Source organism: Rhinolophus hipposideros (assembly GCF_964194185.1).
Source record: "Rhinolophus hipposideros genome assembly, chromosome: 10".
NCBI lineage: Eukaryota > Metazoa > Chordata > Mammalia > Chiroptera > Rhinolophidae > Rhinolophus > Rhinolophus hipposideros.
This window is the reverse complement of record NC_138056.1, coordinates 46,214,907-46,240,748: the sequence shown is the minus strand read 5'-3', so window position 1 is coordinate 46,240,748 and position 25,842 is coordinate 46,214,907. Positions and strand designations below refer to the sequence as shown.

At 38.5% G+C, this 25,842-nt stretch overlaps 1 protein-coding gene across 3 annotated transcripts in view; it reads right to left on the bottom strand.

Annotated features, from left to right (window-relative positions):
* RNF121 (ring finger protein 121) overlaps positions 1-25,842 on the bottom strand; it is a 68,638-nt gene that overhangs the window by 14,599 nt on the left and 28,197 nt on the right. Inside the window, exons 3-4 of one of the 3 annotated variants that reach the window (XM_081064800.1) lie at positions 24,158-24,299; positions 2,522-2,676 (exon numbers count right to left, since the gene is read on the bottom strand). In XM_081064800.1, coding sequence (XP_080920926.1) covers positions 2,522-2,676; positions 24,158-24,299 — 297 coding nt within the window. Of the gene's footprint in view, positions 1-2,521; positions 2,677-24,063; positions 24,300-25,842 lie in introns of all 3 variants that reach the window. The other 2 variants (XM_081064799.1, XM_081064798.1) reach the window with 2 other exon arrangements.

Genomic DNA, 25,842 nt, shown 5'->3' with positions numbered 1-25,842 from the left:
CCACCAGAATTCTTTCTTCTCACATCAGTGGGGAACATCAGGTTCTTTGCTTAGGACTTATTGAGCAACTTCAGTTAACTGTACAAAGCTGGTCCTTCCTTACAAGGAGGTTTCAGTCTCAAACAAAGAAAGAGCACAGCTGATCTCAGATGTCTCAAATTCAGGGTTACTGGGTAAGGAAGTGAAAACTAGTAACTATGTGCTCAAAAGGGAAGAAGTGGGGAAACCAGTTGTTCTTGTCGGGAAAGAGAATTCAAGGGAAGATGAACAAGAGGCAGAATCAGCTACAGGTTTTGTACCTGGGCATGGTTAATCTGAATACTGCTTTGCTCCTATCCACAGGCCAATAATGAAATGAAATGTCTAACAACTTTGCTTCTGAAATAATTTTTTCCGGAGGAGATGTGATAAGGACGGAGGCAATCAAAGAGTGCTTCTGAATTGAATGTATGTGCGCGATAGTGGTGATGGTGGTGATGGGGTGGGGCTGTGACATGCTCCTGAAGGAGAAACAGGCTCACTATGAGCCCCTGAGAAGCAGTGTGGAAGCTGGTCGGTGGCCTGTAGCTAGGTAAAGGAAAGATGGTGCCCTGAATGTACCAGAGCCCTTAAATGCTATGGAGGTAGGTCTCTGATATCAGGAGCCACTATTCTATCTGTGATGAGAGCTAATGAGCAACTTAGTCATTTGCTCAAATAACTAGCACAAGCCGCCGTAGTTCCTGAGAGCCTACTAGGTTACACCAACCCTGCTGGTCCCCAGGAAGGAAGCTCAAGGTCCCTGCCTGTGCCTCCTTGCTGTGGCTAAGCAAGAGGTAGTAGCTTCTCAGGTGAGGGAAAGGCCCCAAACATCTTACAGTGCCTTCCCTCAAAGACCACAGGTCAATTATCCAGGGTTTGCACTGATCAGACGGGAATGAGACACAGTGGCAAGGATGTGGAATTTCAGGTGGCATCTGGATCAAATGAGGTTTATTAGCTGGGTAGTCTCATGTAAGTCAAATCACCTCTCTGAGACTAGCTTACTTATTTGTAAATGGAGGAAACTGTGCTACCTTCCTCAATGAATTGTACAGAGCCCATTTCCTGGTGCATAAAACGTATGCTCAATAAATCTACATGAATAAACTGCATGTTTATGAAAATGCTTTGAAATTGTAAAGCTCAATCAAATGTTGTATCAAAAACCTCCCATGCTATGGAGGTTTCAGTTATTTTAGCTAGAAGTTGATACTGTTTGTTACCTGGTGCCCCTTGACATGCTTTATTACACTTTTTCTTCATGTCATCCTACCTGAGATAGCAATTATTACCACACTTTTAGGGATAAAGAATTCAAGGCTCAGAAAGATGAAGTTATACAGGTCATATAATTAATAAATGGTAGGGCTTGGGTTTCCAATCCATCTCCATCTGGCTCCAGAGCCTGTATCTTCCATAACGGCCCTTAGCATAAACTACCACAGCCAGAAAGGGGCTTCTGGATCTCCAACTTCACCTTGAAGACAAATTTATCTTTGTGCAGTGAGACTCAGAAGGCCAAAGCAAGGTTTGCAGTCAAGTGGAACATAAGAGACATGGGAGAAAGAGCAACCTGCAGCTTGGAGGACTTCGGACCTAGCAGTCACAACCTTGAAGCTGACCAGTTTCTCTGTCAGGCTCTCCTGGACCTTTACACCCCGCTCTCAGAGTACTCACTGACTGAAACAGCTGATTTCTTACCCATCTCCTCAATTTAACCGAGCACTTACTGAGGGCAGAGATGGTACCATGTCTTACCCTGTTCTGTACCCCAGCGCTCAGGTGCTTGTTGAATGAATGAATGAGAAAATCTCTATTTTTTTCTTTATTCTCACAGATATTAAATGACCTCACAAGCTGGATGGAACGGTCAAATGAGAAATACATTTGGATAAAATACAGAGAATTATAAATGCAGGGGCTATTTTGGGACCCCAAAAGAAGTATTGTTTATAGGAAAATTGCAAATTTGCTGAGATTCATTCATTCAACAAAAATTCAGAGTAAGATACTATGTGCCAGGCCCTGTGGCAGGGCCTGGATATACAGTGACAAACGAAATGGATGTGGTTCCTGATCTCATAGTTATAGTTTAGTGGGGGAGATAGACATGCAAGAGAATATTTAGTTACAAATTGAGATAGATTCTATGAAGGAAAATTACAGAGCATTACGAAAGAATATAAACTAACTCAGAGATCAAAGAAGGGTTTACAGAAGGAAATAACATTTAAATGAGACCACAATCATCACCAGGATTTGCTTACTTATTTTGTTTGCTTTTAATGTATTAAGGTAAGCAAGCTACAGGAAAATATTTGGGGGTTTTTATCTGTGAAGGGGGATAGGTCTCCCAATCAGCTTGTTTTGGTGGGGCCCCTTGCCAAGTAATCTCGGAAGATAAAAACTGCAGTGTTTTCAGGCTAAACCCACCCCTCCCATGCTCCTCAACCAGCTAGCTTCAGGAAACGTAGCTCTTCCCCACTACTTGAATTCTCACCTTGGGGTTGTCTGTACTAGTGGTTTCCGGGTAGCTCGGAAGGTGACAAAGGCTGTGACAGCAGAGAACAAGATCCAGATCACTAGGAACCTCCACCAGTGCAGCTTCACTGTGAAATAGAGGGGAACAACCCACATCTGAAAGAGGGTCACCATCTGAAACACAAACACAAGCACTTCAGCTCCAGCCAGCTCCCTCTGCAGCTCCACCCACAAGTCCAGAGTGCACCTTACGTGTTCCATTGCAGCCCAATCCTCTACTACATTCGCAATTTTGAATATAGGCACCTCCTAGGCATCTAAGTTCGAAACCTGGGACTGTACTCGACCCTCACCAACTGTTTATTGTATATATGCTTTCCTTTCCGTCGAGCCCTTGCTGTCCCTTGCCTGGCTGACTACAGCTGCCTGCATTCAGTGTCTCCCCCCTCCAATCTATCCTTCCCAGGAGTGGTATCTCTAACATACAGTCTTGAACAGGTCATTTCCCCGCTTAGAACCCTCTAATGGTCCCCCAAATATAGGATAAGATCCAACATCCTTAGAGAGGCAGTCAAATGCCAATATGGCCCCAAACTACTATTTTAAAAATCACCTTCTACCACTCCCCATGCCTGTAGTCAGGCTCGCCCCTCAGCTGGAAACATCCTTCCCACCTGCCTTTCTGCCTGATAATATCACATTCAAGGCACATGAAGCCTTCAGTCTCCTCTCCAGACAGAATGAGTCATGACTTTCTAGTGCCCCAAAAGCATTTTCTTTTCTACCATCATCACAGTGGTTATCTAGAGTAGGAGGCTGGATTCAAATTAATTCTCTACCTGAACGTAAGCTCCTTGTGAGCAGGAAACTGTCTGGCACATGATAGGTCCTCAATAAATTTAGATAAATAGGGGAAAGCAAGACTAGAACCTTAAGAGGAAGGCAAATTTCTGTTTTAGAGTGTCTATTTCACTTTTCTCTCCTTCTCTTTACCTCAGACCTGTTAGCTGAAGAGTTCCAAATACATAAAACAATTCCAAGTTGGAAGTTTGAACTAATCACCATTTTTCTGCTCCCCAATGCCTTTTCTCCCTTTCCCGACGACCCAACTTTTCACAAGATGTCATTTGTCTCAAGTGAGTAGCGAGTTCAAAAAAAAAAAAATTAGCACTTAATAAAGGCTTTCTTCCTGATGTCATCAAATGTAATGAAAGAACATTAAAAAGGGTGAAGGGGGTGGCTACAGAGGAAAATAGTAGCTAGTTTCCTGAAGTTCCACAGTACAGAAAACTTTTGAGACAGTATTTACTCTTAGGTATTTCTAGACCAGTGCTGCCCAAGTGAAATATAATGCGAGTCACATACCGGGGGTGCCAAAAAAATGTATACACATGACTTGTATTCATCTTGTTATTGGTATATATTGAATATTACAATTTTAATACATTCCCCCCCCTTTTTTTTAAATTGGGGAATACTTGGAAACAGTATGGTTTTCCAGGACCCATCAGCTCCAACTCAAGTCATTGTTTTTTTCAATCTAGTTGTGGAGGGCACAGCTCAGCTCCAAGTCAAGTCGTTTTCAGTCTAGTTGTGGAGAGTGCAGCTCACTGGCCCATGTGGGAATCGAACCGGCGACCTTACTGTCATGAGCACTGCGCTCTAACCAACTGAGCCAACCGGCCGCCCAGTTTTTTCCTTTCTTAAAATGTGTATATAGTTTTTTGGCACCCTCTGTATATAATTAAGTTTTCTAACAGCTACATTAAAAAAAGTGAAAGGAAACAGATACTAATTTTAATAATATATTTTATTTAACCCAATATACCCAAAATATTACCATTTCAACATGTATTCAATATTAAAGTTACCTATGAAATATCCTCCTTTTTTTGTACTAAGGCTTTGAAATCTGATGTGTATTTTATACTTATAGTAGAGACCAGTCACATTTCCCGTGCTCAGTAGCCACCAGGGACCGGTGTCTGTCATACTGGATAGTGCAGCTTAGAGCATCTTTTTAGTGTTTAGTCGTCTATGGCTACTGCTCTCTTAGAGAATGCTCTATGGCAAGAAAAAACAGCCTTAGTTTTTTAGTGTTATTTTACAGATGAAAAGAGAGAGAGTGAGAGAGACACAGCGAGAAGAGAACGGTGAGCAGAGCCACCGTGCTTTAGAGCTTCCAGTTCTGTGTGCCCACCGGTGCTGGCTGCTGGCCAGTGAACAATGCAGCCTCAGTGCCAATTCTACTGTATAGCAGTCCCCAGTTGGCTTCTCTGAATGAAGCATTCTAAAATATGCTGGCCTTACATAAAAAGTATGTAGTAACGAGTGGCTACCCAAATAAGACTCCAGGTGACATGCTAGGGAGATACTGGGAGGAGACAAGGAAAAGACATCACAATGAACAACTGTAGGTTATTGAAACTGGAGGGAAAAACAACCAGAATCATAGGTAGAGGTGGGTGTGGAAAGAAGGTCTTTAGCCTTCACACTGTTTGCTCTAACAAGCTCATGGGGATGTTTACAAAACAGTGGGTCCAGAAGCTAGAGAAGTAAATTACACGGTCTGGCCACATTTGTCTTCTTTGAGGGAAAAAAAGAATTCCTGATCTCCTTCCAGCTTTCCCCAAAAGTTGGCTGTTGCATAAAAACAACCAGCCTGCCCTAATAGCCTCTTTCCCACTAATCAACAACCACCAGTAGCACGGTCTGAAGGGGACTCTGGTCAAGATCATTTTCTCTGCATGAGCTACCGCTCTGCATATTTTGGGTGTGGTGAGAGGCAGAGGAACTGTATGCCACTCTGGCTTGAACAAAGACATAATCAGGAGTAAGTCTGGACATCGGTGTGAACGGGATGATAAATCTTGCCTTGTTTTGTAACTTTCAGGCTTGAAACTTTAAGGGTGTAAAGCTACTCAACCCACATCATGAAAGAAAGGGAGGAAAAAAAAGAGAGAGGGAGGGAAGGAAGGAAGGAATTAATTTACAGACAAGATTAGGCTCTTTGAAACCAGCTGGCCCAGTAGGCCTGGAATCTAAGTTCTGTTCTGCCTGCAACACATTGGGTCACCCAAGGAGGTCGTTCCTCCTTAAAAGAAGAGTTTGACTTGAATTTTCAAACCACTTTAAGTTCTAACATGCTAAGGTTCTGTTAAGCAGCCTTGTATCTTAGACTTCCTGGGAGAGAACTTCACTCATTCATACATCAAGTATTTACTTTGCATTTAATGGCAAGAGGAATGTAGAAATAAACATGACCTCTAGTCCCTGTCCTCAAGGAGCCAACGGTCTAACAGCAGGATAAAAACAAATCAAACCATATTTTAATTATTATATTAATCTTTAGAGCCTTTCTAGAAGAAGTATAAATAGAAATCATTAAAAAACAAATGAACCGGTGGCTCAGGCGGTTGGAGCTCCGTGCTCCTAACTCCAAAGGCTGCTGGTTCGATTCCTACATGGGCCAGTGGGCTCTCAACCACAAGGTTGCCAGTTCAATTCCTCGACTCCTACAAGGGATGGTGGGCTCTGCCCACTGCAACTAGCAACGGCAACTGGACCTGGAGCTGAGCTGCGCCCTCCACAACTAAGATTGAAAGGACAGCAACTTGACTTGGAAAAAAGGCCTAGAAATACACACTGTTCCCCAATAAAGTCCTGTTCCCCTTCCCCAATAAAATATTTAAAAAAAAAAACAAAAACCAAATGAACAAAGAGTAATGATATAGTGAAATGACCAGATATTTTAGAATTAAAGAGATGTAGATATGAATCTCAATACAGCTACTGTTACTCAGGCAAGTCACTTACCCCCAATAAGCCTCAGTTTTCTGAACTGTAAAATGGGGTTAACAATATCTATGCTCATAAGATTGTATGGGTCAAATTAATGCACAGAAAGCTCTTTGAGCAGTGCCTAACAAGGTAAATATTCAATATAAGTAATGTAATAAACAATGTAAGGATTCAGTATAATAGCTTTTGTATTTAAATAGAAGTAATGTATATAAAACAAGCATAGTGCATAATTCGTAGTAAGTGTTCAGTAAATGAGAGTCTTATTACCGCATCGCATGATCAAAACGGCATAAAGTTATATACACAAGGGAGCAAAGACTGCAATGAGGCAACTGAAATAATCAACATATTAAAAGTGGTAGGGTTATAGCAATTTCATTATAATATTTAATTTTTTTCCAGGTAAAGTAAGTGACCTAAAAACACAAACCAAAGACTTGAAGCCGTTTTCAGGTATCTAGGCACTCTCCACTGGGAGGCGTGAAAGCCAGATTCTGTTCTGGGCTTAGAAAACAGCTGTTGGGCTGAAAGCCCGGTGCCTGACAAGGGGCAGGGCAGAGAGGCTAAGTGAAGAAAACAGTTTACCATGTGAAAAACGGTAAGTTACAACTATGCCTGGTTAATTTTTAAAATTTGTTTCTACTCTAGTATTTATTGGCATTTTGCTTAATAAATAAGTTGAACCTTCTTCATTAAAGCATTTTTAGTGGGTTGCTTGGCAATAAACGGCTGAAAGTTACTCAAGATTCTCAGAAAATGGCAGGGACTCTGGTGCCATCTGGTGGCAACATTTTATGCAGACACATTTAGTTCAATAATGAAAGACAAAATAATGGGAAGCCTTGGTCATAACTTCTCTTCCAGGGGTGATGCGACAAATGCATGAATTGGGCAACCATGCAAAGCTGCAAAGCATCGAGTACTGACATAAGAGTTCAGAGGAGAGATGTAGCAGAGTGGGCCAGAGCTATCAGGGAAGACTGCCTGGAAGAGGCAGAGCTCTGGCTGGTTCTGAAGGACACTTGGATTTGGCCAGGTAGAGGGAAAAGTGAAAGCCATTCACCCTTCTTTCCCTGAATCTGCAAATACAAACTTGATATGAAGACTAGCCTGAAAGTGACCCATTGATTCATTCAGCAAACATTTACTGAAGGACGATCCCAACTTCTCGGATCTGGAAGATAAGAAAAGCAATATCCCACTTATCTCTCCACAATGATACGATAAGGATGTTAGATACTAACAAGAGCTAGCACTGCGAACAATGGACTGTCATTGTTTTACATTTCTTTCATCTCAGAAACTGTAATTCATGAAAAGTCAGAAAAGAGCTCCCAGATGACATCCTGCTCTGGGCACCAGCTGCCTTGCCAGTTTGTTGATGCACGGTATTTTTCACTTGCAGGATTCTCATCACTTCTGTATCTCCCTATGTTGTGGGGACAGGGATCACCTACCATGCATGGCTGACAAAGAATAGTGAGGAGGAAATTAAAACTACAAGTCCAGGTAGTAGAACAAAGTAAGAGACTCACAGCTAATAGAACAATCAGCTTGAAAATAAAAGTGCCGATAAATGGACAGAAGTCCACTGGAAGAAGGTGTCTGGGATATGCTCCACAGCTCTGGTCAGTATTTTCATGAATCATTTGGATAAAAATACAAAGGATCTGCTTACCAAATTGTGGATAGCACAAAGAATGGGAGAAAAAGGAATAAGGCAGTGAACATGGAACACAGAAGAAGCAATATCAAAATGAATACTGCGTATTTCTGGAGTTCTTGTAGCTCTAACATTCTATGAGTTTATAAGCTGAAATGAAGAACCAAGGCGATATGATGAAACCTGACCAACTACCCAAGTATAGGATAAGGAAGGAGTGGCTTCACAACAGCTCATACAAAACAGATGTAGGGGTTGACCACAAATTGTCAAGGAATATATGCCAACAGAGCCACTACCACAAAAGTCAAAGCAACCTCATGCTGCTTAACTAGGAATAGACTCTGAAAGAAGGAGGCAGCAGCTCTATTGTTCTCTGCTCTGTCAAAGCATCCTCGGGGCCCTGGAATCGGGTCTTGGGACCACACTGTACAAAGAACAGACAAATAAGCATGGCTAGGGAGCAGCCAGGCTTATAAAGGGTCTGGGAACCAAAGAACATAAAGAACAGCTAAAGGCACTGGGATATTAGGCCTGGAGAAAACTACAGGAAGGTATGGCTGTTGCCTCCAGCTGTCTGAAGATTGTCCAGAGGCCCAGTAAGGCAGATATATTCCTTGTAGTTTCTGTGACCTGGTAAGACTCCACACATTGCTGGAATATCCTACAGGGTAGAAACTTGGTTGGCAATCCCCTCCTATAATACCCATGGCAAATGGTCACCCTTACCACATGTGCAGACCCTTCCATTGCTAATAAATGTGCTAGATAAGTCTTGACTTTCTGAAAAATCTGCCTTTGCGTCCCCCCTTCTGCCTCTGGGGTCTAAGTCTTGTCCTTCACAGAGATACAGAGTAAATTTACACCCTGTTTCTTATGACTGCTTCCTAGTATCCAAAATTATGTATTTATTCCCCAAGTCTTCTCCTCTCCAGGCAAAAGAGCTAGTCAAGCAGTCATTTAGCAAACACTTATTGAGCTCTTACTGGACACCACACTAAGAACTGTGGAATTCAGGGACAAAAATCAAAACCTCCTCAAGAAGTTATGTCTGCTGAGGAGAAACAAATAACTATAAATGCAGTATGACAAGCGCTATAATGGAGTAAGCGTGGTCGCCAAGAAAGTAGAGAAGAGACGCTTCCCTCAGCGTGAGGGAACCAAAAAAGGCTTCTTGAAGAAGAAACTTTGGTCTCTGTCCTGATGGCCTAGAAGATGTAGGTGGAGAGAGGCATCCTGAGTGTTCCATGATAAGGCAACATGGTATGCTTGAGAAGTACGAGTATTTGAGGGAGGTGTGAGAAATGAACCTACAGAGCTAGGCAAGGCTCTCTGCATCACAGAAGTTTTTATCATATTGTATGAAGAAAAATTTTTTTTCTCATAGAAAGTGGATTACAACCTTTATCATCTTAGTCAGCATTCTCTAGCCACATTCAAGTAACTTTCTTAAGGTAACTCCTGGACTGAGAAAAATCTATAGTACTTTAAAAGATTTCCAGGTAAGAGATGTTGTCATTCATCCATTCCAGGAGGGACTAGCAGTTCACGGGACAAAAGTTTAAAAAGATGCTATATTTGGTTAACAGACAGAGATGATGAAAACTTCTCCTTGGAGATTTTTAAAAATAGGATACTTCTCCAGGCATAAATTTATTCTTTCCTGGAACATCCCTGAGGGAGCTAAGGAGTGAGTAATATTAGACTCCGAATAGATGATGAGAACTGAGATAGAGAGAGGCCAAAAGGCGAGTTTGGCCCGGGCTGCTTCCAGTCCAGATCTACGGCCTTCCAAGTCCTGCCTCACTGGGTTTGAGGGGAAACTCTGGAAAGGCTGAGGAGGCAAGATGATGTAGAGCGTAAAGGTGGCTGGCTGTGAACATGCCTGAAATCCAAGGAAAGAACTTGGGCGAAAGTAATTAAAGAAAAATCAGGCGAGTTAAAAACAGAAACAACAACGGCACAAACCTGACAATTCCCCAAAGCTTTTGTTGAGAAACCCTCATAAATAAATAAATAAATAAGGTTGAATGTTCTATAAAGAGACCTTAACCAAGAATCAGATTGGAGTTTTATGTCCAGCTCTCCAATTCAGTGGTCATCTGCTCCTGGCAAATCACTTCAGGATTCTGCACTTTGGTCTACTACTCTGAAAAATGGAGATACATTTCTATTCTGACAATCTTATAAAACTGTTTTGATGTTTCAGTGAGATAGCAGATGAGAAAAGCATTTTTGAAAAACACAACAAATCCAAACTATAAGCAGTTTATTACTATTGTTGCCGATATTAAAAAGAACAGCAGCTGAAATTTAAATACGGAAAACAGTAAGAACTCTTGTTCCCAATAACAGACTAAATTTTTTTTAACAAGAAAGTTGGACTTGAACTCCTAAGTTCCAGAGAGAAGTTTGATACTTTTCAGTGAAACCATCCTGCCATCCTTGCTCATGATCAGTGGCTGCCCTAGGTCCTAGAGTCTAGGGCAGTGTTTCTCACTAGGGGTGAATTTCCTCCTCGGGGGGGGGGACATTTGACAATGTCTGGAGACACTTTTGGTTGTCCCACCTGGGGGAGGGAGTGCTGCTGGCATCCAATGAGTAGAGGCTAGGGATGCTGCTCACGATAACCACTCACAAAAATAAACAATCATCTGGCCCAAAATGTTAATCGTCTCCTTACTGAGAAACCTGGTCTAAGAGAACAGAGCCAGTGTTTTTCCACTCAGTGGTCATGGGTGCCTACTGAAAGGCTGGCTGCCAGCCAGCACTACTGAAGAACAGAAAATTTCATTCAATTTGAGAGAAACAGAGCCTTATCAATAGTGTCCATCACTTCTTAGCATAAGAAGCATTTTTTTTGAAAGCTCTGAGAGCTAATCTTGAACAGTTCTTTCTACTATTCAATAACAATTTCAGTGCCTCTCCTTTACACATCTCTGAGAGCTGCTTTGTTTTGATTGTTTTTTTATTTCCATTCCTCACCCTAGACATTCTAATGTGTTTAATATATATATATTTTTTTTCTATCTTTTCTTACAAGCTGTATTTTTGTGTGCATGTATTTTTGATTTGTTAACTGGTACTGTGTATATCTTTCTGTTTGTTACTTTTCCCACTCAGTACAGTAGTTCCCCCTGAACAGTAATTTTGTTTTCCACGGTTTCAGTTACCTGTGGTCAACCTTGGTCCAAAAATATTAAATAGAAAATCCCAGAAATAAACAATTGATAAATTTTAAATTGTGCACAGTTCTTAGTGTGATTGAAGGAGTTACTTTGTATAGTCTAGATATTAATTTATTGTCAGTTTTAAATTATTACTAACCTTCCATTCTGTAAGCAGCTAACTTTGCCCATGGTATCTTTTATATTAACAAAAATCCTTAATATAATCAAATTTACCAGATCTTTATTTATTTGCCTACATGTTTTTTATTACCTTCATAATTTTGCTTTTCATAATTAAGATTTTTAATTTATCTGATAACCAAGATAGCTACTAAGTGACTAATGGGCAGGCAACATATACAGGGTGGATATGCTGGATAAAGGGATGATTCACGTGAAAGCACTATAAGGGATCAAAGAATATATTCTAATTGAACAAATACATAGACCTCATGAATTAGTGGGGAGGGCATGGGAGTGAAATGGACTAGCTATGAATCCTGACTGTTAATCATTGGTTGAGTGGAGCTGTTAACCTCTTTGACCCTCAGTTTCTAGATCCATACAATGGCAAAAATTATACTGCCTACCTAATAGCAAAATACTTGGCATATTATAAAGTACTCAATTAGTGGTAGTTGGTGTTATTATGTTTATGTAATAGTGAAGTGCATGCCTTAGCAATGTTCCAACTATGTTTCTACTCTGCTTCTCCTCCCTAGAATCCACCTTTAACCTAGAACAGATTTGAGGGTGAGGGGTCCCCAAGAATTGTAAAACTGGTGGCTATGCCCAGTACCTAAAATCTGTCCAGGCAGGGAAAACAACTTCTGCATAGAATGGAAAACCAGGAATAACAAGATGGGTCATCCAAATAGAACAGCAAATAATAAAATGCTCAGCCCACAAGATGGTCCATAAATTTAGTCTATAAAAAATCTCTGTACCAATTCTATAAATAAATCAGATGGCAAACTGGGGAAAGATACCTGCAGCACGTAAGTCAAAACGCTTATTCCTAACATACAAAGAGCTCTTATAAATCAATAAGAAATATTCCAAAAGAATCCCAAGCAAGGAAAGGAAATGTGACCAAATACACCATGAGGCTTATCTGTGAATAATATTTACGTGTCATAATAATGTAAATAAGGACTATTTACTTAACTAAAAATTGGGAAAAGGAAAAGTGTGTATGTGAGGGGTATAGTGTAACAGTACAAGATAAGTATCACTTTCCATAATAGGAAGTAAATACATAATATTTAAAAGTAAAATTGTATATATCTCATGTTATTTAAAATAAATCATGTTATTAAAAAATACAGAAGTCAGTATCAGAAAATAAGTTAAAAAGTTAAAAGTGGTTGCCATCGAAGTAAGAATCTGGCATAGGCAGAGTTAAGGCAGAAGACTGATGTGTTTTGCTTTTTTTAAAAAAAATTTATTGGGGTGATAATTGTTAGTAAAATTACATAGATTTCAGGTGTACAATTCTGTATTACATCATCTATAAATCCCATTGTGTGTTCACCACCCAGAGTCAGTTCTCCTTCCATCACCATATATTTGATCCCCCTTACCCTCATCTCCCACCCCCCACCCCCCTTACCCTCTGGTAACCACTAAACTATTGTCTGTGTCTATGAATTTTTGTTTTTCATTTGTTTGTCTTGTTCTTTTGTTGTGTGTTTTGGTTTTTTAAACCTTACAAAACTGTGTGACTTTGAAACTGTAATATGTATTACCCTGATAAAAACTGATACAAAAACTAAGCAACAATATGAAAAGACAAATGACAGAAGAAACCAATGATGAAAATATGGTCAACCTCACTAATAAAAAAGAAATACTTAATAAATTAGATATTTTCACCCTATTAGATTGACAAAGATTAAAAATACTGATGATTCATTATCTTCCCTTTAACACTGGGTAATAGCACTATTAACCTCTGTTGGTGAGATTAACTGCTGTAACTTTTTTAGAGGGCAATTTAACAAGATCCACTAATAATTAAAATGTATATATCTTTTGATCAGGCAATTCTATTGCTAGAAATTCATTCTACAGAAATGTTTGCCAAGCTATGCAAATTATACATATAAGAAGTTTACTGAATGACTGTATAACTGTGAAAAACTATTAATTAACATGTCTGTCAACAAAAGTTTAAAAAAACTATTTAAAAGAATACTACGCTATACATTACTAGTTTAAGAGGATGACATACATACTAATATGGATAGATATTTAAGAGATAGTCTTAAGTGGAAAATGGTACAGAACCTAATGGATGTCCTAAACACTTAAAAATTTATAAATATTAAATATGCATAGAAAAAATCAGCAAGTGTAATATATTAGTAACAGTGGTACTCTCTGGGCACTTTTGGTTTTTATATCACATATTGTTTGCATTTTTTATAAGAAAACACGTATAACATTTGTAATCAGAACAAAAACTAAACAAAACTTCACCCTCTGTCTCTAGCCAGGTCGGCTTTGTCCTCTAAGAACCAGACAGGCCTTCCTCTCCTTAGCAAATCAATATGATACAGATTTTAGAGCTGAGAGACAGAACCTTAGAATAAGTCCAGTCAATCATTCCATAAAAATCACAAAACTCCCCTCCACAACATCCTTGGTGGGTTGTCTCGCCCCTAGTAAAACACAGCTTGTTATAGGAAGATCATTCCCTTCGAAGACAATCCATTCCATTGCGGAACAGCTCTCACTGTTGAAAATTTCTTCGTAATACTTAGCTGAGATCAGTATTCTTAAAACTCATTCCTTAGCTTTAATTTGGGTCTTTGGAGTTCCATAGAATAACAAACATGAAAAAATATTTAAAAGCTTGAAGAGACTTTAGTAATCATCTAGTCTTAAACCTCACTTTAAAGATGAATGAAACATGAGAATGAGGAAAGGCTAAGAGGGAGGAAGTAATTTGTCCAAGGTCCATTGCTAATTTGCAGCAGTGTTAGAAATAGATTTTAGATCACCTGATTCCCACTTCAAAGCTTTTCATACTATACCAAAATTCTGTTCTTCAGAAAACCGAAAAGAAGGTAACACTTCCTAACACATGCTGAGGCCAGCCTTACTCTGATACCAAAGCAAGACAAACAAGGACAAGAAAACTACAGACCAAAATCCCTAATGAATATAGAGGCAAAAATCTTCAACAAAACACCAGCAACCAAATCCAGCAGAATATTAAAAGGATTACACACACGACCTACTGGGATTTATTCCAGGGATGCACCACATGATCATCTCCAGGTAGGAAAAGCATTGAGAAACTCAACAAATTAGCAATAGAAGGGAAGTTTCGCAACATGATGAAAGGCATTTATGAAATACCCACAGTTAACAGAGTTAAAGATTGAAACCTTTCCCAAGATCAGAAAAAAGACAATGATGCCCATTTCACCACTACTACTGAGGAAAGAGTGAGTTAGGGAAAATACGAAATGGAGTCACTTTAAACACGTTGCTAGACTATTAACATTATGAATGTTGAGGCATGAGGAAACAACGCCTTTTCTTGTCTTAACTAGCCTAGTAACGTACATTTTTGAACTTTCCAGTCCTGTATCAATGCCCATTTATTTACCTGCATATAACCTTCTGACTACCCCCTAAAGGACTCAGGATGTGGCCAGACCTCCTGGTACCCACCCAACAGACCACAGCACCCATTTTCCAGATAACCTGACTTCTGACTGATAACCATCCTGGACCAATCCTAGGGCCAAGAATGTAGGACTGATTATTCTCAAGGATGTGACTTTTACAATAAGAACTCTTTTTTTCCTTCTTCAGAACACTTCTGGGTTTTTGTCTACCTGTGTTTCTAGTTTGCAAACTCTAAGACTCTTGAATAAACTTTGGCATTTATTCCTGGCAAAGCCTCTAGACTCTTTCTGAGTTCATTCAACACTACTCAACACTGTACTGGAAGTTTTAGCCAGAGCAATTAGGCAAGAAAAGGAAATAAAAGGCATACAAGTGGAAAAGAAATAAAGCAGAGAACATGATCGTATATATAGAAAATACTAAAGAATCCACAAAAAAGCTATTAAGGGTTAATAAACAAATTCAGCAAAGTTGCAAGACACAAAATCAACATGCAAAAATCAGTTGCATTTCTATATATTAACAATGAACAAACCAAAAAAATATTAAGAAAATAATTCCGTTCACAATAGCATCAAAAAGAATACTGAATAAATTTAACCAAGGAGGTGCAAGACTTGCGCACTGGAAACAAAACATTAATTAAATTAAAGACTGAAACAAATGACAGGACAACCCATGTTTATGAATGTAAAGATTAATACTGCTAAGATGGCAACAGTCCCCCAAACAATCTACAGATTCAGTGCAATCCTTATCAAAATCACAACTGCTGTGTTTTCACCCCAGAAATTGAAACAGTGATCTCAAAATTAATATGAAATTACAAGGGGCCCAGAATAGCCAAAATAATTCTGAAAAAGAACAAATGTGGAGAACTCACACTTTCCAATTCAGAACTTACTACCCTGACATAGTAATCAAAAGTGTGGTACTAGCATAGCATATAGTTCAATGGAACAAAATTGAGAGTACAAAAATAAATCATGCATCTATGGTCAACTGATTTTTGACAAGAATGCCAAGACCATTCAATGGAGAAAGAAGACTCTTCAACAAATGGTCCTTGGACAACTGGATATCCACATGCAAAATAATGAAGTTAGACCCTTATCTCACACCATTTATAAAAAATTTAACTCAAAATTGACCAAAGACCTAAATGTAAGAGATAAAGTATAAACTCTTCAAAGAAAACATAGCAGTAAATCGTTAATAATCTTGGATTTGGCAATGGATTCTTAAATATGACACTAAAAGCACAAGCAACAGAAGAAAAATAGGTTTAAGGGTACAGACTTGCAACAAGTAGTAAATAAACCATAGAAATCTAATGCACAGTACAGTTGTCCTTGGGCTTGAACTATGTGGGACCACATGTGTGTGGATTTTTCCAATAAATATACAGTCGGCTCTCTGTATCCCTGGGTTTCACATCTACAAATTCAACAAACCACAGATCAAAACCAGTATTTTCTACCCACAGTTGGGAATCTGAAGATTCAAGGGCCAACTGTATGCATCGCTCTGTGCCATTTTATATAAGAGACATGAGGTCACAGATTTTGGTTTCTGTGGAGTGTCCTGGAGTGAACCCCCCCAAAATATCAAGGGGACAATTGAAGTTTTTGGGGAGTCAAAAGTTATACACAGATTTTTGACTGTGCAGGGGTAGACACCTCTAACCTTTAGTGTTGTTCAAGGATCAGGTTAACTGTATAATGAATATAGACAACAATATTGTACTATAATCATCTAATTTGCTAAGAGACTAGAACTTAATTATACCAACCACTAAGAAGGATAGTTATATAATGTGATAGAGGTGCTAAATATTGCTACAATAGCAATCATTACAACATATAAATGTATCAAATAATGTTATACATCTTAAATTCACACAATGTTGTATGTCAAATATATTCAATAAAAAAAAGAAAAAAAATAGATACATTCGACTTCAAATTGAAAAATGTTTTGCATCAACGGACACTATCAAGAAAGTAAAAAAGCAACCCACAGAATGAGAAATATTTGTAAATCATATATCTAATAATGGTTTAGTATCTGAACGACATAAAGAACTCTTACAACACAACAACAAAAAGACAAAAACACCAATTAAAAAATGGGCAAAAATCTTGAATAGACATTTCTTCACTGAAGATATACAAATGACTAATAAACACATAAAATAATGCTCAACATCATTCAGTCATTAGGGAAATACAAATAAAAACTACAGTGAGATACCACTTTTTTATTTTTTATTTTTTTTTAGGAGGGAACAGCTCACAGCGGCCCATGAGGGGATCAAAGTGGTAACCTTGGTGTTATTAGCACCACACTCTAACCAACTGAGCTAACCGCCACCCCAAGATACCACTTTTTCATGCCCACTAGGGTGGCTATTACAAAAATAGAAAAAGAAAGAAAGAAAAAGAGAAAGGTGTGAGAATGTGGAGAAACTGGAACCCAATACATTGTGGGTTAGGATGTAAAATGGTGCAACTGCTATGGAAAACCATTTGGCACTTCCTCAAAAAGTTAAAACATAGAGTTAAATATGATGCAGCAATTCCACTCCAGGCTATACACAGAATTATATATAAGTGTTCAAATGAACACTCATAATGAATATTCATAGGAGCACTATTCACAATGGCCAAAAGATGGAAACAACCCAAATGTCCATTGACTTATGCTTATGAATAAATAAAAAAATGTAGTATATCCACCCAATGGAGTATTATCCAACCATAAAAAGGAATAAAATACGAATAGATACTGCAACATAGATAAAACTTGAAAACATTATGCTATGTGAACGAAACCAGACACAAAAGTCCAGATACTATATGATTCCATGTATATATGAATATCCAGAATAGGCAAATACGTGGAAAGCAGTTTAGTGGTTGCCAGGGTCTCAGGGGAAACAGGGAATTGCTTAATGGGTATGGTGTTTCCTTTTGAGGTAATGAAAATGTTCTAGAGCTACATAGTGGCAACAGTTGTACAAGTACTGGGTAGACTAAAGTAGGCAACCACTGAATTATATACTTTAAAATGGTTAAAATAGGGAATTTTGTTATGTGAAATTGTCCTCAATAAAAATAAAATTCTATTCCTGCTCCTGTTCCACATAAAATAGTACCTGAGGACATTTTTATGTCTTGAGCTTCTTCTCTTAGGAGTGGAATTAACAACAGTTACTTACATTAGCTTTAGAGTTTACAAAAAACTTCGCCGTATAACCTTATACAATATTTGTAATCCATGAGGTAGGTATTATCGCCCCAACCTAGAGATAAGAAACACTGAGGCTCCAAGGAGTCTAAAGTCATATAGCTAGGAAATGAGAAAGCTAGCTAATCAAGACCGATTGGTCTGACTCCGCTGTATTACACTGCCTCCCAGGCAAACAGCTCCAACTTCTGATAACCTTGAAAAAGGATAAGAGATGCTTAACCCAAGTTACTGTGTACAGACATCTTGGGCAATGTTTCTTCTTCCAAAGTTAGTATTTCAATTAAAGCAGTAAAAATATTCATTGTACACAAGTTAATAAAAGTTTTAACAAAACCAGTAAGATCATTATTGAATAATAGCAGCATAAAGCAGAACACTACAGACTTCCTGTGACAATTTTCTAAAGATATAGGTTTACGCTTCTCATTACAGTATGTATGCCATAATGTTAGCATGTCCTCTTACCAGTGAAGTTCAGCATATGCTTACAGGGCATGGCAGTAAAGTAAGATGATTGTGCATGTTCCTTATACAACCAGCCCCATTAAGTTACAGTCACATGTCCTACTGGTGAATTTCTAACAGTGATTTTCTAACACTGATGAGTCTACAGAGGTTCCTAAGGAGGAAGCAGAGGGGTCAGGGTAACCCAACCCTGTATCAAGCAGAGCAGCCTCTTAAGGCTGCGTTTTCCACATGGGGAGTTTCCCTAAGACACGGTTTGAAAAAAGGATTCCACAGCTTAAAAAGAGAGTACTTACTGAAAACCACTGCAGTACATATGTGTCCTCATTCCTTCAGAGTAGGTTTTTAAAAATCTTTGCAGATTAGCCAACATTATATAAGATTATTTCTAAATACCAGCCTAGAATTGCAAGGGGTCTCCCTCTAACTTGGTTTATGAGTTTTCTTAATTGACCAGGCTCCACAAAACCGTCTTGGTAATCCCCATTTTACAGAGTGGGCACTATCACCACACTATAACCACTGAGAAACAGGTACTCGTCTCAGATGGCAAGATCCAGACATGAAGCCCGAGGTGGCTTAGTCTGCTGGATAGCGCTTAGTTAAAAAAGCCTTGGTGCCGTGTGGTCATTCCACGCACTGTGACCTGAAGGTACAAATGTCTCCATTTGTAGTGCATGCCAACACTTGAGCTGGCTATAGGCCAGTAATGTTTGGAACCTGTGCTGGCTCAAGGGCAAAGACTAGCCTCTCTCCCTCCTATGCTCCAGATCATCCCTTGGTTTCCTTGGTGGCAAGCAGATGTAACATATGGCATGGTAGAAATTATGAAATATAAAACAAATGACCTGGGTTCAAATCCTGGCTCTATCTATTAGTATCCCCTTCATGCCTCAACCCTCTGGGCCTCAGTTATTCACTGCACTTAGCTTATGGGCTACTAGGAAGACTAAAAAAGACAGTGCAGCAGTTCCCATCCTGTGAGCTACAGACCCCTGGGCACCTTTGGCCATATTACAAGAGGTCTGAAAAAGCATACACTAGAGAAAAAAAATCATTTAGGGATTTAAGACTAAAAACTTGAGTAAAATCATCTCGGTTCAAATAATGGTTTTATCACAGGAACAAGTTACTTAGTCTGTCTTAGTTCCTCATCTGTAGTTGGAGAAAACAGTACCTATCTTATTGGGTTACTGAGGGGATTCGTTGAGTCTGTATATATAAAGTGCTTAGAACAGTGGCTGGCATAGGAAGAACTCATCAAACATTAACTATTGTTACTATTATATGTGCTTATGTATTCTTTCAAAGTTCAACTATTATCATGTGGGTGTTTGCTAAGTTTTTTATGTTAAAAATGGGTCGTCATACTTGAAAAGGTTAAAGACTTCTAAGATAATAACTGTAAAAAAAATCCAGTATACTACCTGACATATCCTAATGCAGAGTACCTGAATCTATGATTTCAATCCTTTAAAATTTATGTAGGCTTGTTTGTGGCCTAACATGGTCTATCCTGGAGAACGTTCCATGTGCACTTGAGAAGAATTTATGTTCTGCTGTTGTGAGTAATGTTCTGTATATGTAGCACGTTAGGTCTGATTAATTTACAGTGTTGTTCAAGTTCTCTACTACCTATTGATATCATTCTATACTTTATTGAAAGTAGGGTCTTGAAGTCTCCAACTATTACTACAGAACTATTTCTCCCTTAAATTCTGTCAGTATTTGCTTCACATACTTTTGAGGCTCTTTAATAACTATTATATTGTCCTGCTGTATTGAACCTTTTATCAATAATGTCCTTCTTTGCGGGGCAGGCCTGGTGGCTCAGGCGGTTGGAGCTCCATGCTCCTAACTCCGAAGGCTGCCAGTTCAATTCCCACATGGGCCAGTGGGCTCTCAACCACAAGGTTGCCAGTTCGATTCCTTGACTCCCAAGGGATGGTGGGCTCCGCCCCCTGCAACTAACAATGGCAACTGGACCTGGAGCTGAGCTACGTCCTCCACAACTAAGATTGAAAGGACAACTTGACTTGGAAAAAGCCCTGGAAGTACACACTGTTCCCCAATAAAATCCTGTTCTCCCCCCTTCCCCAATAAAATCTTTAAAAATAAATGAATAAATAATGTCCTTTGTCTCTTGTAAATTTGTTTTGATTCAAAGTCTATTTTGTCCAATATTTAAGACCCTCCCCCCAGCTCTCTTTTGGTTATCATTTGCATGGAATATTTTTTATTTTGGGTGAGGTGAATTTTTTTTTTTTTAAATGATGTGAAATCTGTATATAACATGATGTAAGTTTCACGTGTACAATATTATACTCTGACATCTGTATACAGTACAAAGTGATCACCACTAAAAGTCTAGTTACAATCTAGTTATCACCCTACAGTTGACACCCTTCACCATTTCGCCTACCCCCAGCGCCTTTCCCCTTTGGTATGCACTAATCTGTTCTTTGTATCTAGGAGTTTGTTTTTGTTGTTTTGTTTATTTATTTGTTTTGCTTTTAGATTCCACACAAGTGAAATCATATAGTATTTGTCTCACTTATATCACTTAGCATAATAATATCCTCAAGGTCCACCCACATTGTCACAAATAGCAAGATTTCATTTTTTTATGGCTGAGTAATGTTCCATTGTGTACTTATATATGTACCACATCTTCTTTATCCATTCACCCCCTGATGGACACTTATGTTGTTTCCATATCTTGGCTATTGTAAATAATGCTGCAATAATGCTGTATATATCTCTTCAAATCAGTTTGTTCGTACTCTTCAGATAAAAACCCAGAAGTGGAATTGCTGGATCATATGCTAATTCTATTCTTTTTTGAGGAATCTCCATACTGTTATCTATAGTGGCTGTACCCAGTTTACAATCCTACCAATAGTGTACTAAGGTTCTCTTTTCTCCATATCTTCTCCAACACTTGTTAATTCTTCTCTTTTTGATAATGGTCATTGTAACAGGAATGAAGTGATATCTCATTGTGGTTTTGATTTGCATTTCCCTGATAATTAGCGATGTTGAATGTCTTTTCATGTGCCTGTTGGCCATCTGTATGTCTCCTTTAAAAAAATGCCAAATCAGATACTCTGCCAATTTTTTAATTGGTTTATTTTTGTTATTGAGTTGTGTGAGTTCTTTATATATTTTGAAGATTAACTCCATATCAGATATAGGATTTTCAATTATCTTCTCCCATTCAGTATGTGGTCTTTTCTTTGGCTAATGGTTTCCTTCACCATGCAGATGCTTTTTAGTTTGATGTAATCCCATTTGTTTTTGTTTGCCTTGCCTTTTAAATCATATCCATAAAAACATTGCTAAGACCAATATCAAAGAACTCATTACCTACATTATCTTCTAGGAATTTTATGGTTTCATGTCTTATATTCACGTCATTAATCCATTTTTAGTTAATTTTTGTGTATGATGTAAGACAGTGGTCTAGTTTCATTCTTTTCATATGGCAGTCTAGTTTTCTCAACACCGTTTATTGAAGAAATTGTCCTTTCTCCATTGTATGTTCTTGGCTCCTTTGTCATAAATTAATTATCTCTATATATACGGGTTTAATTCTGTGCTCTCAAATCTGTTCCACTGATCAGAGTGTCTTTTTTTATGCCAATACCACACTGATTACTACAGATTAGTAGTATAGCTTGAAATCAGGAAGTGCGATACCACCAACTTTGTTCTTCTTTCTTAACATTGCTTTGGCTATTCGGGATCTTTTGTAGCTCCATGCAAATTTTAGTATTTGTTCTAATTCTGTGAAAAATGCCATTGGAATTTTGTTAGGGATTGCACTGAATCTGTAGATTGCTATGCATAGTATTGACATTTTAACAATTTTAATTCTTCGAATTCATGAGCAGAGAATATCTTTTCATTTATTTGTGTCTTCTTCAATTTCTTTCATCTGTGTTTTATACTTTTCAGTGTATAGGTCTTTCATCTCCTTGGTTAAATTATTCCTAGGTATTTTACTCTTTTTGATGCAATTGTGAATGGGACTGTTTTCTCAATTTCTCTTTCTGATAATTTGCTATTAATATATGAAACACCACAGATTTCTGTACATTGATTTTGTATTCTACTACTTTACTGAGTTCATTTAGTAATTCCAACAGTTTTTTACTAGAGTCTTTGGGGTTTTCTATATATAGTATCCTGTCATCTGCAAATGATAAGCTTTACTTCTTCCTTTCCAATTTATATGCCTTCTATTTCTTTTTCTTGCCTGACTGCTGTGGCGAGGACTTCCAATACTGTTGAACAGAAGTGGTGAGAGTGGGCCTCCTTGTCTTGTTCCTGATCTTAGAGGAAGTTTTCAGCTTTTCACCATTGAGTACGATGTTAGTTGTGGGTTTGTCATATATGGCCTTCATTTTGTGCAGGTATTTTCTTTCTATACCCACTTTGTTGAGAGTTTAAATCACAAATAAATGTTGATTTTTGTCAGAAGCTTTTCCTGCATCTACTGAGATGATATGATTTGTATCCTTCATTTTGTTAATGTGCTATGTCACTATGATTTGCAGATGTTGAACCATCCTTGCACTCTGGAATAAATCCCACCTGATCATGATGTATGATCTTTTTAATGTATTGTTGAATTTTATGTGCTAATATTTTGCTGAGGATTTCTGCATCTATGTTCATCAATGATGATGGCCTGTAGTTTTCTTTTTCATAATGTCCATATCTGGTTTTGCTGTCACAGTAATGCTGGCCTCAGAAAATAGTTTGGGAGCATTCCCTTCTCTTCAGTTTTTTTTGAAGAGTTTGAGAAGGACAGCTATTAAAATATTCTTTGAATGTTTGGTAGAATTCACCAGTTAAACTGTCTAGTCCTGGACTGCTGTTTGGTGAGAGATTTTTGATTACTGATTCAGTCTCTTTACTAATAATCAGTGTATTCAGATTTTGTTTCTTCATGATTCAGTCTTAGAAGATTGTTTATGTTCCTAGGAATTTATCCATTTCTTTTAGGTTATCCAATTTGTTGGCATATATGGAATATCCTTTTCCATCTTTTCACTTTCAATCTTTGTGTGTCTTTATAATTAGTGTGTCTCTTATAGACAACATAATGGATCGTGGGGTTTTTAATCCAATCTACCAATCTCTGCTTTTAATAAGATTTACTCTGTTTACATTTAAAGTAATTACTGGTAAGGAAGGATTTACTTGTGCCATTTAGCAATATGTTCTCTGTAGTTTTGTTTTGTTCCTTATTTCCTCCATTATTGCCTTTAATAAAAAAATTTTTAAAAAACCTAAATACTACCTGTAAGATTTATTGAAGGCTTGGTCTTCCCAGTCAAGTGATCACTTCTCCCTCTATTCGAATAGTTCCTAATGCATATCTTCTTCACGAATATGCGCCAAAATGTTTAAAAGGAAGGACCTATCTTTTCTGACCATAAAAATAGTTTCAGGTTCTATCCCTGTTTTCTGAATCCCTTGCACCTTAAACACACACCCACCATACACTATTCACCATTCATGCATAAAGTTCATTATTATTGCCCATTCTCTACCTACTTGGAGCCTGGGTTAGGCTGGATCCTAGAATTCTTAGGAAGGGTCTCTTGACTGGATCTCTGGCAGACAAGAAGAAAGAGTCAAAATGGCTTACATTGTAGGAGCGGGGATGCCTCTGCTTCCACTGCACCAGGAGCAGCTGGGCCACCACCAAAGTAGCGATGAGGATGAGGACCATTTCAGCGTGCATGGCTTCATGGCCACGGTGCTTGGCGTGCATGCGTGCATGCTCGACCCTGAAAGCCAAACAAATGGGGTGAGCCAAGTCAGGGATGCTGTGGTGGTAAAGGGGCAGTGCTTTCCAGGGAGATCCTATCAGTCCGTAGTTCAGAACACACTCTTATGCTTTGCCGCTGCAGGGTATTGTGCAAATCAGTGGCTAGAAATACACATGCCCTGGAGGACAAGCATTTTGGGATAGAACAGGGGCTCTACAGGCCCCAGGCACCAAGCTCTTCTATTGGGATTTAAAGTGGGTGATCTGCTGCCCAACCCCAATGATAGATACAGCTGACATCTTTCTTGCAGCAGGAAAGAGATCCTAGGAGAAGCCTGTGACACTGCCCATTTCAGTCCTATTTCAATCTGTCACTGGAAGAAGAAAGTAACCCAAAGAGAATATTATAGCCATAAAGTCTCACACTCTTAGTCAATGATATTTATGATACCAATAAAGGAATAGCATTGCAAATGTGTGCTATTTCCAAGCTTAAAGATTTGCTTTATTTGTCCTAACCTCTCTGTCAAGACCAGGGATCCTGAAGACGAGTTACAGCCTGAAAATTCTAGACTGCTTTGAATTTATCCTAATTCAAGAATGACTTCACCATCAGCACCTATAGGTAAAAAGCCTCCATGGGGATTCAAGGAGTGTACAACTGGAAACTCTTGTTTAACCTAAGGCTGGCATTCTCTTGCCCTGGCAGCAAGCGATTCCTTTGGCCAATACCAACAAAGCCTTCCTCTAAGACAAAGAATAGTCAGTCCGACCACTCTGGGTCAGAGTCAGCCAAGGGAGAAGAATGAGGAAGGAGTAAGACAAAAAACTAAATACAAATATATCCCATAATCAGGAGCTTTTATAAAAAATATTCCACGTATGGTGGTATTAGGGAGAGAGGGAAAGGACAAGATAAATGGTATCTTCATGGAATTCCTAAAGGCAAGAACCCAGTCGTATAAATTACAAATAGATAAATGATAAAGCAAATATAGCAAAAAGTTAATTGTAGAATCTGGGTGGTGAGTGTAAGGTTATTCACTGTACACTTCTTTCATCTTTTCTGTATGTTTGAAATTTTTCATAATGAAAAGTTGGGAGGGGCAACCAAATGTCCATGAGCCAACCAGTCACAGCACCGAAGGGTTCATTTTACATAAAACACTACCCTGGCTGAGAGAATCTGACAAAAATAGGGTTAGGAGTCAGAAACTTTAAGATTCAGACACACTTTTGTGGATTTGGCCAAGAAAATACACATCTCTACCTCACAATTTTTTCATCTGTCAAAAGTAGTCCATATCTTTTCTGCCTCTCTCATATGGTTGTGAGAATAAGCTAAACTAAAAGGGTGAAAAACACTTTAAAAACCTAAGGACTGTGGGGAGTTATAAAGATAACAAGGGATAAATTTCTTTCAGATAGTATGACTGAATGGATGGGCACAAGAAATGAAAGAAAGGATCTAGAAAAGACCAGAGAAGTCATCTAGTTCAAGTGTCCACCAAATGCAAAAATTATTTTTGAAATCCTTTGTTTGAATTCTTCCAGTGGCTGAG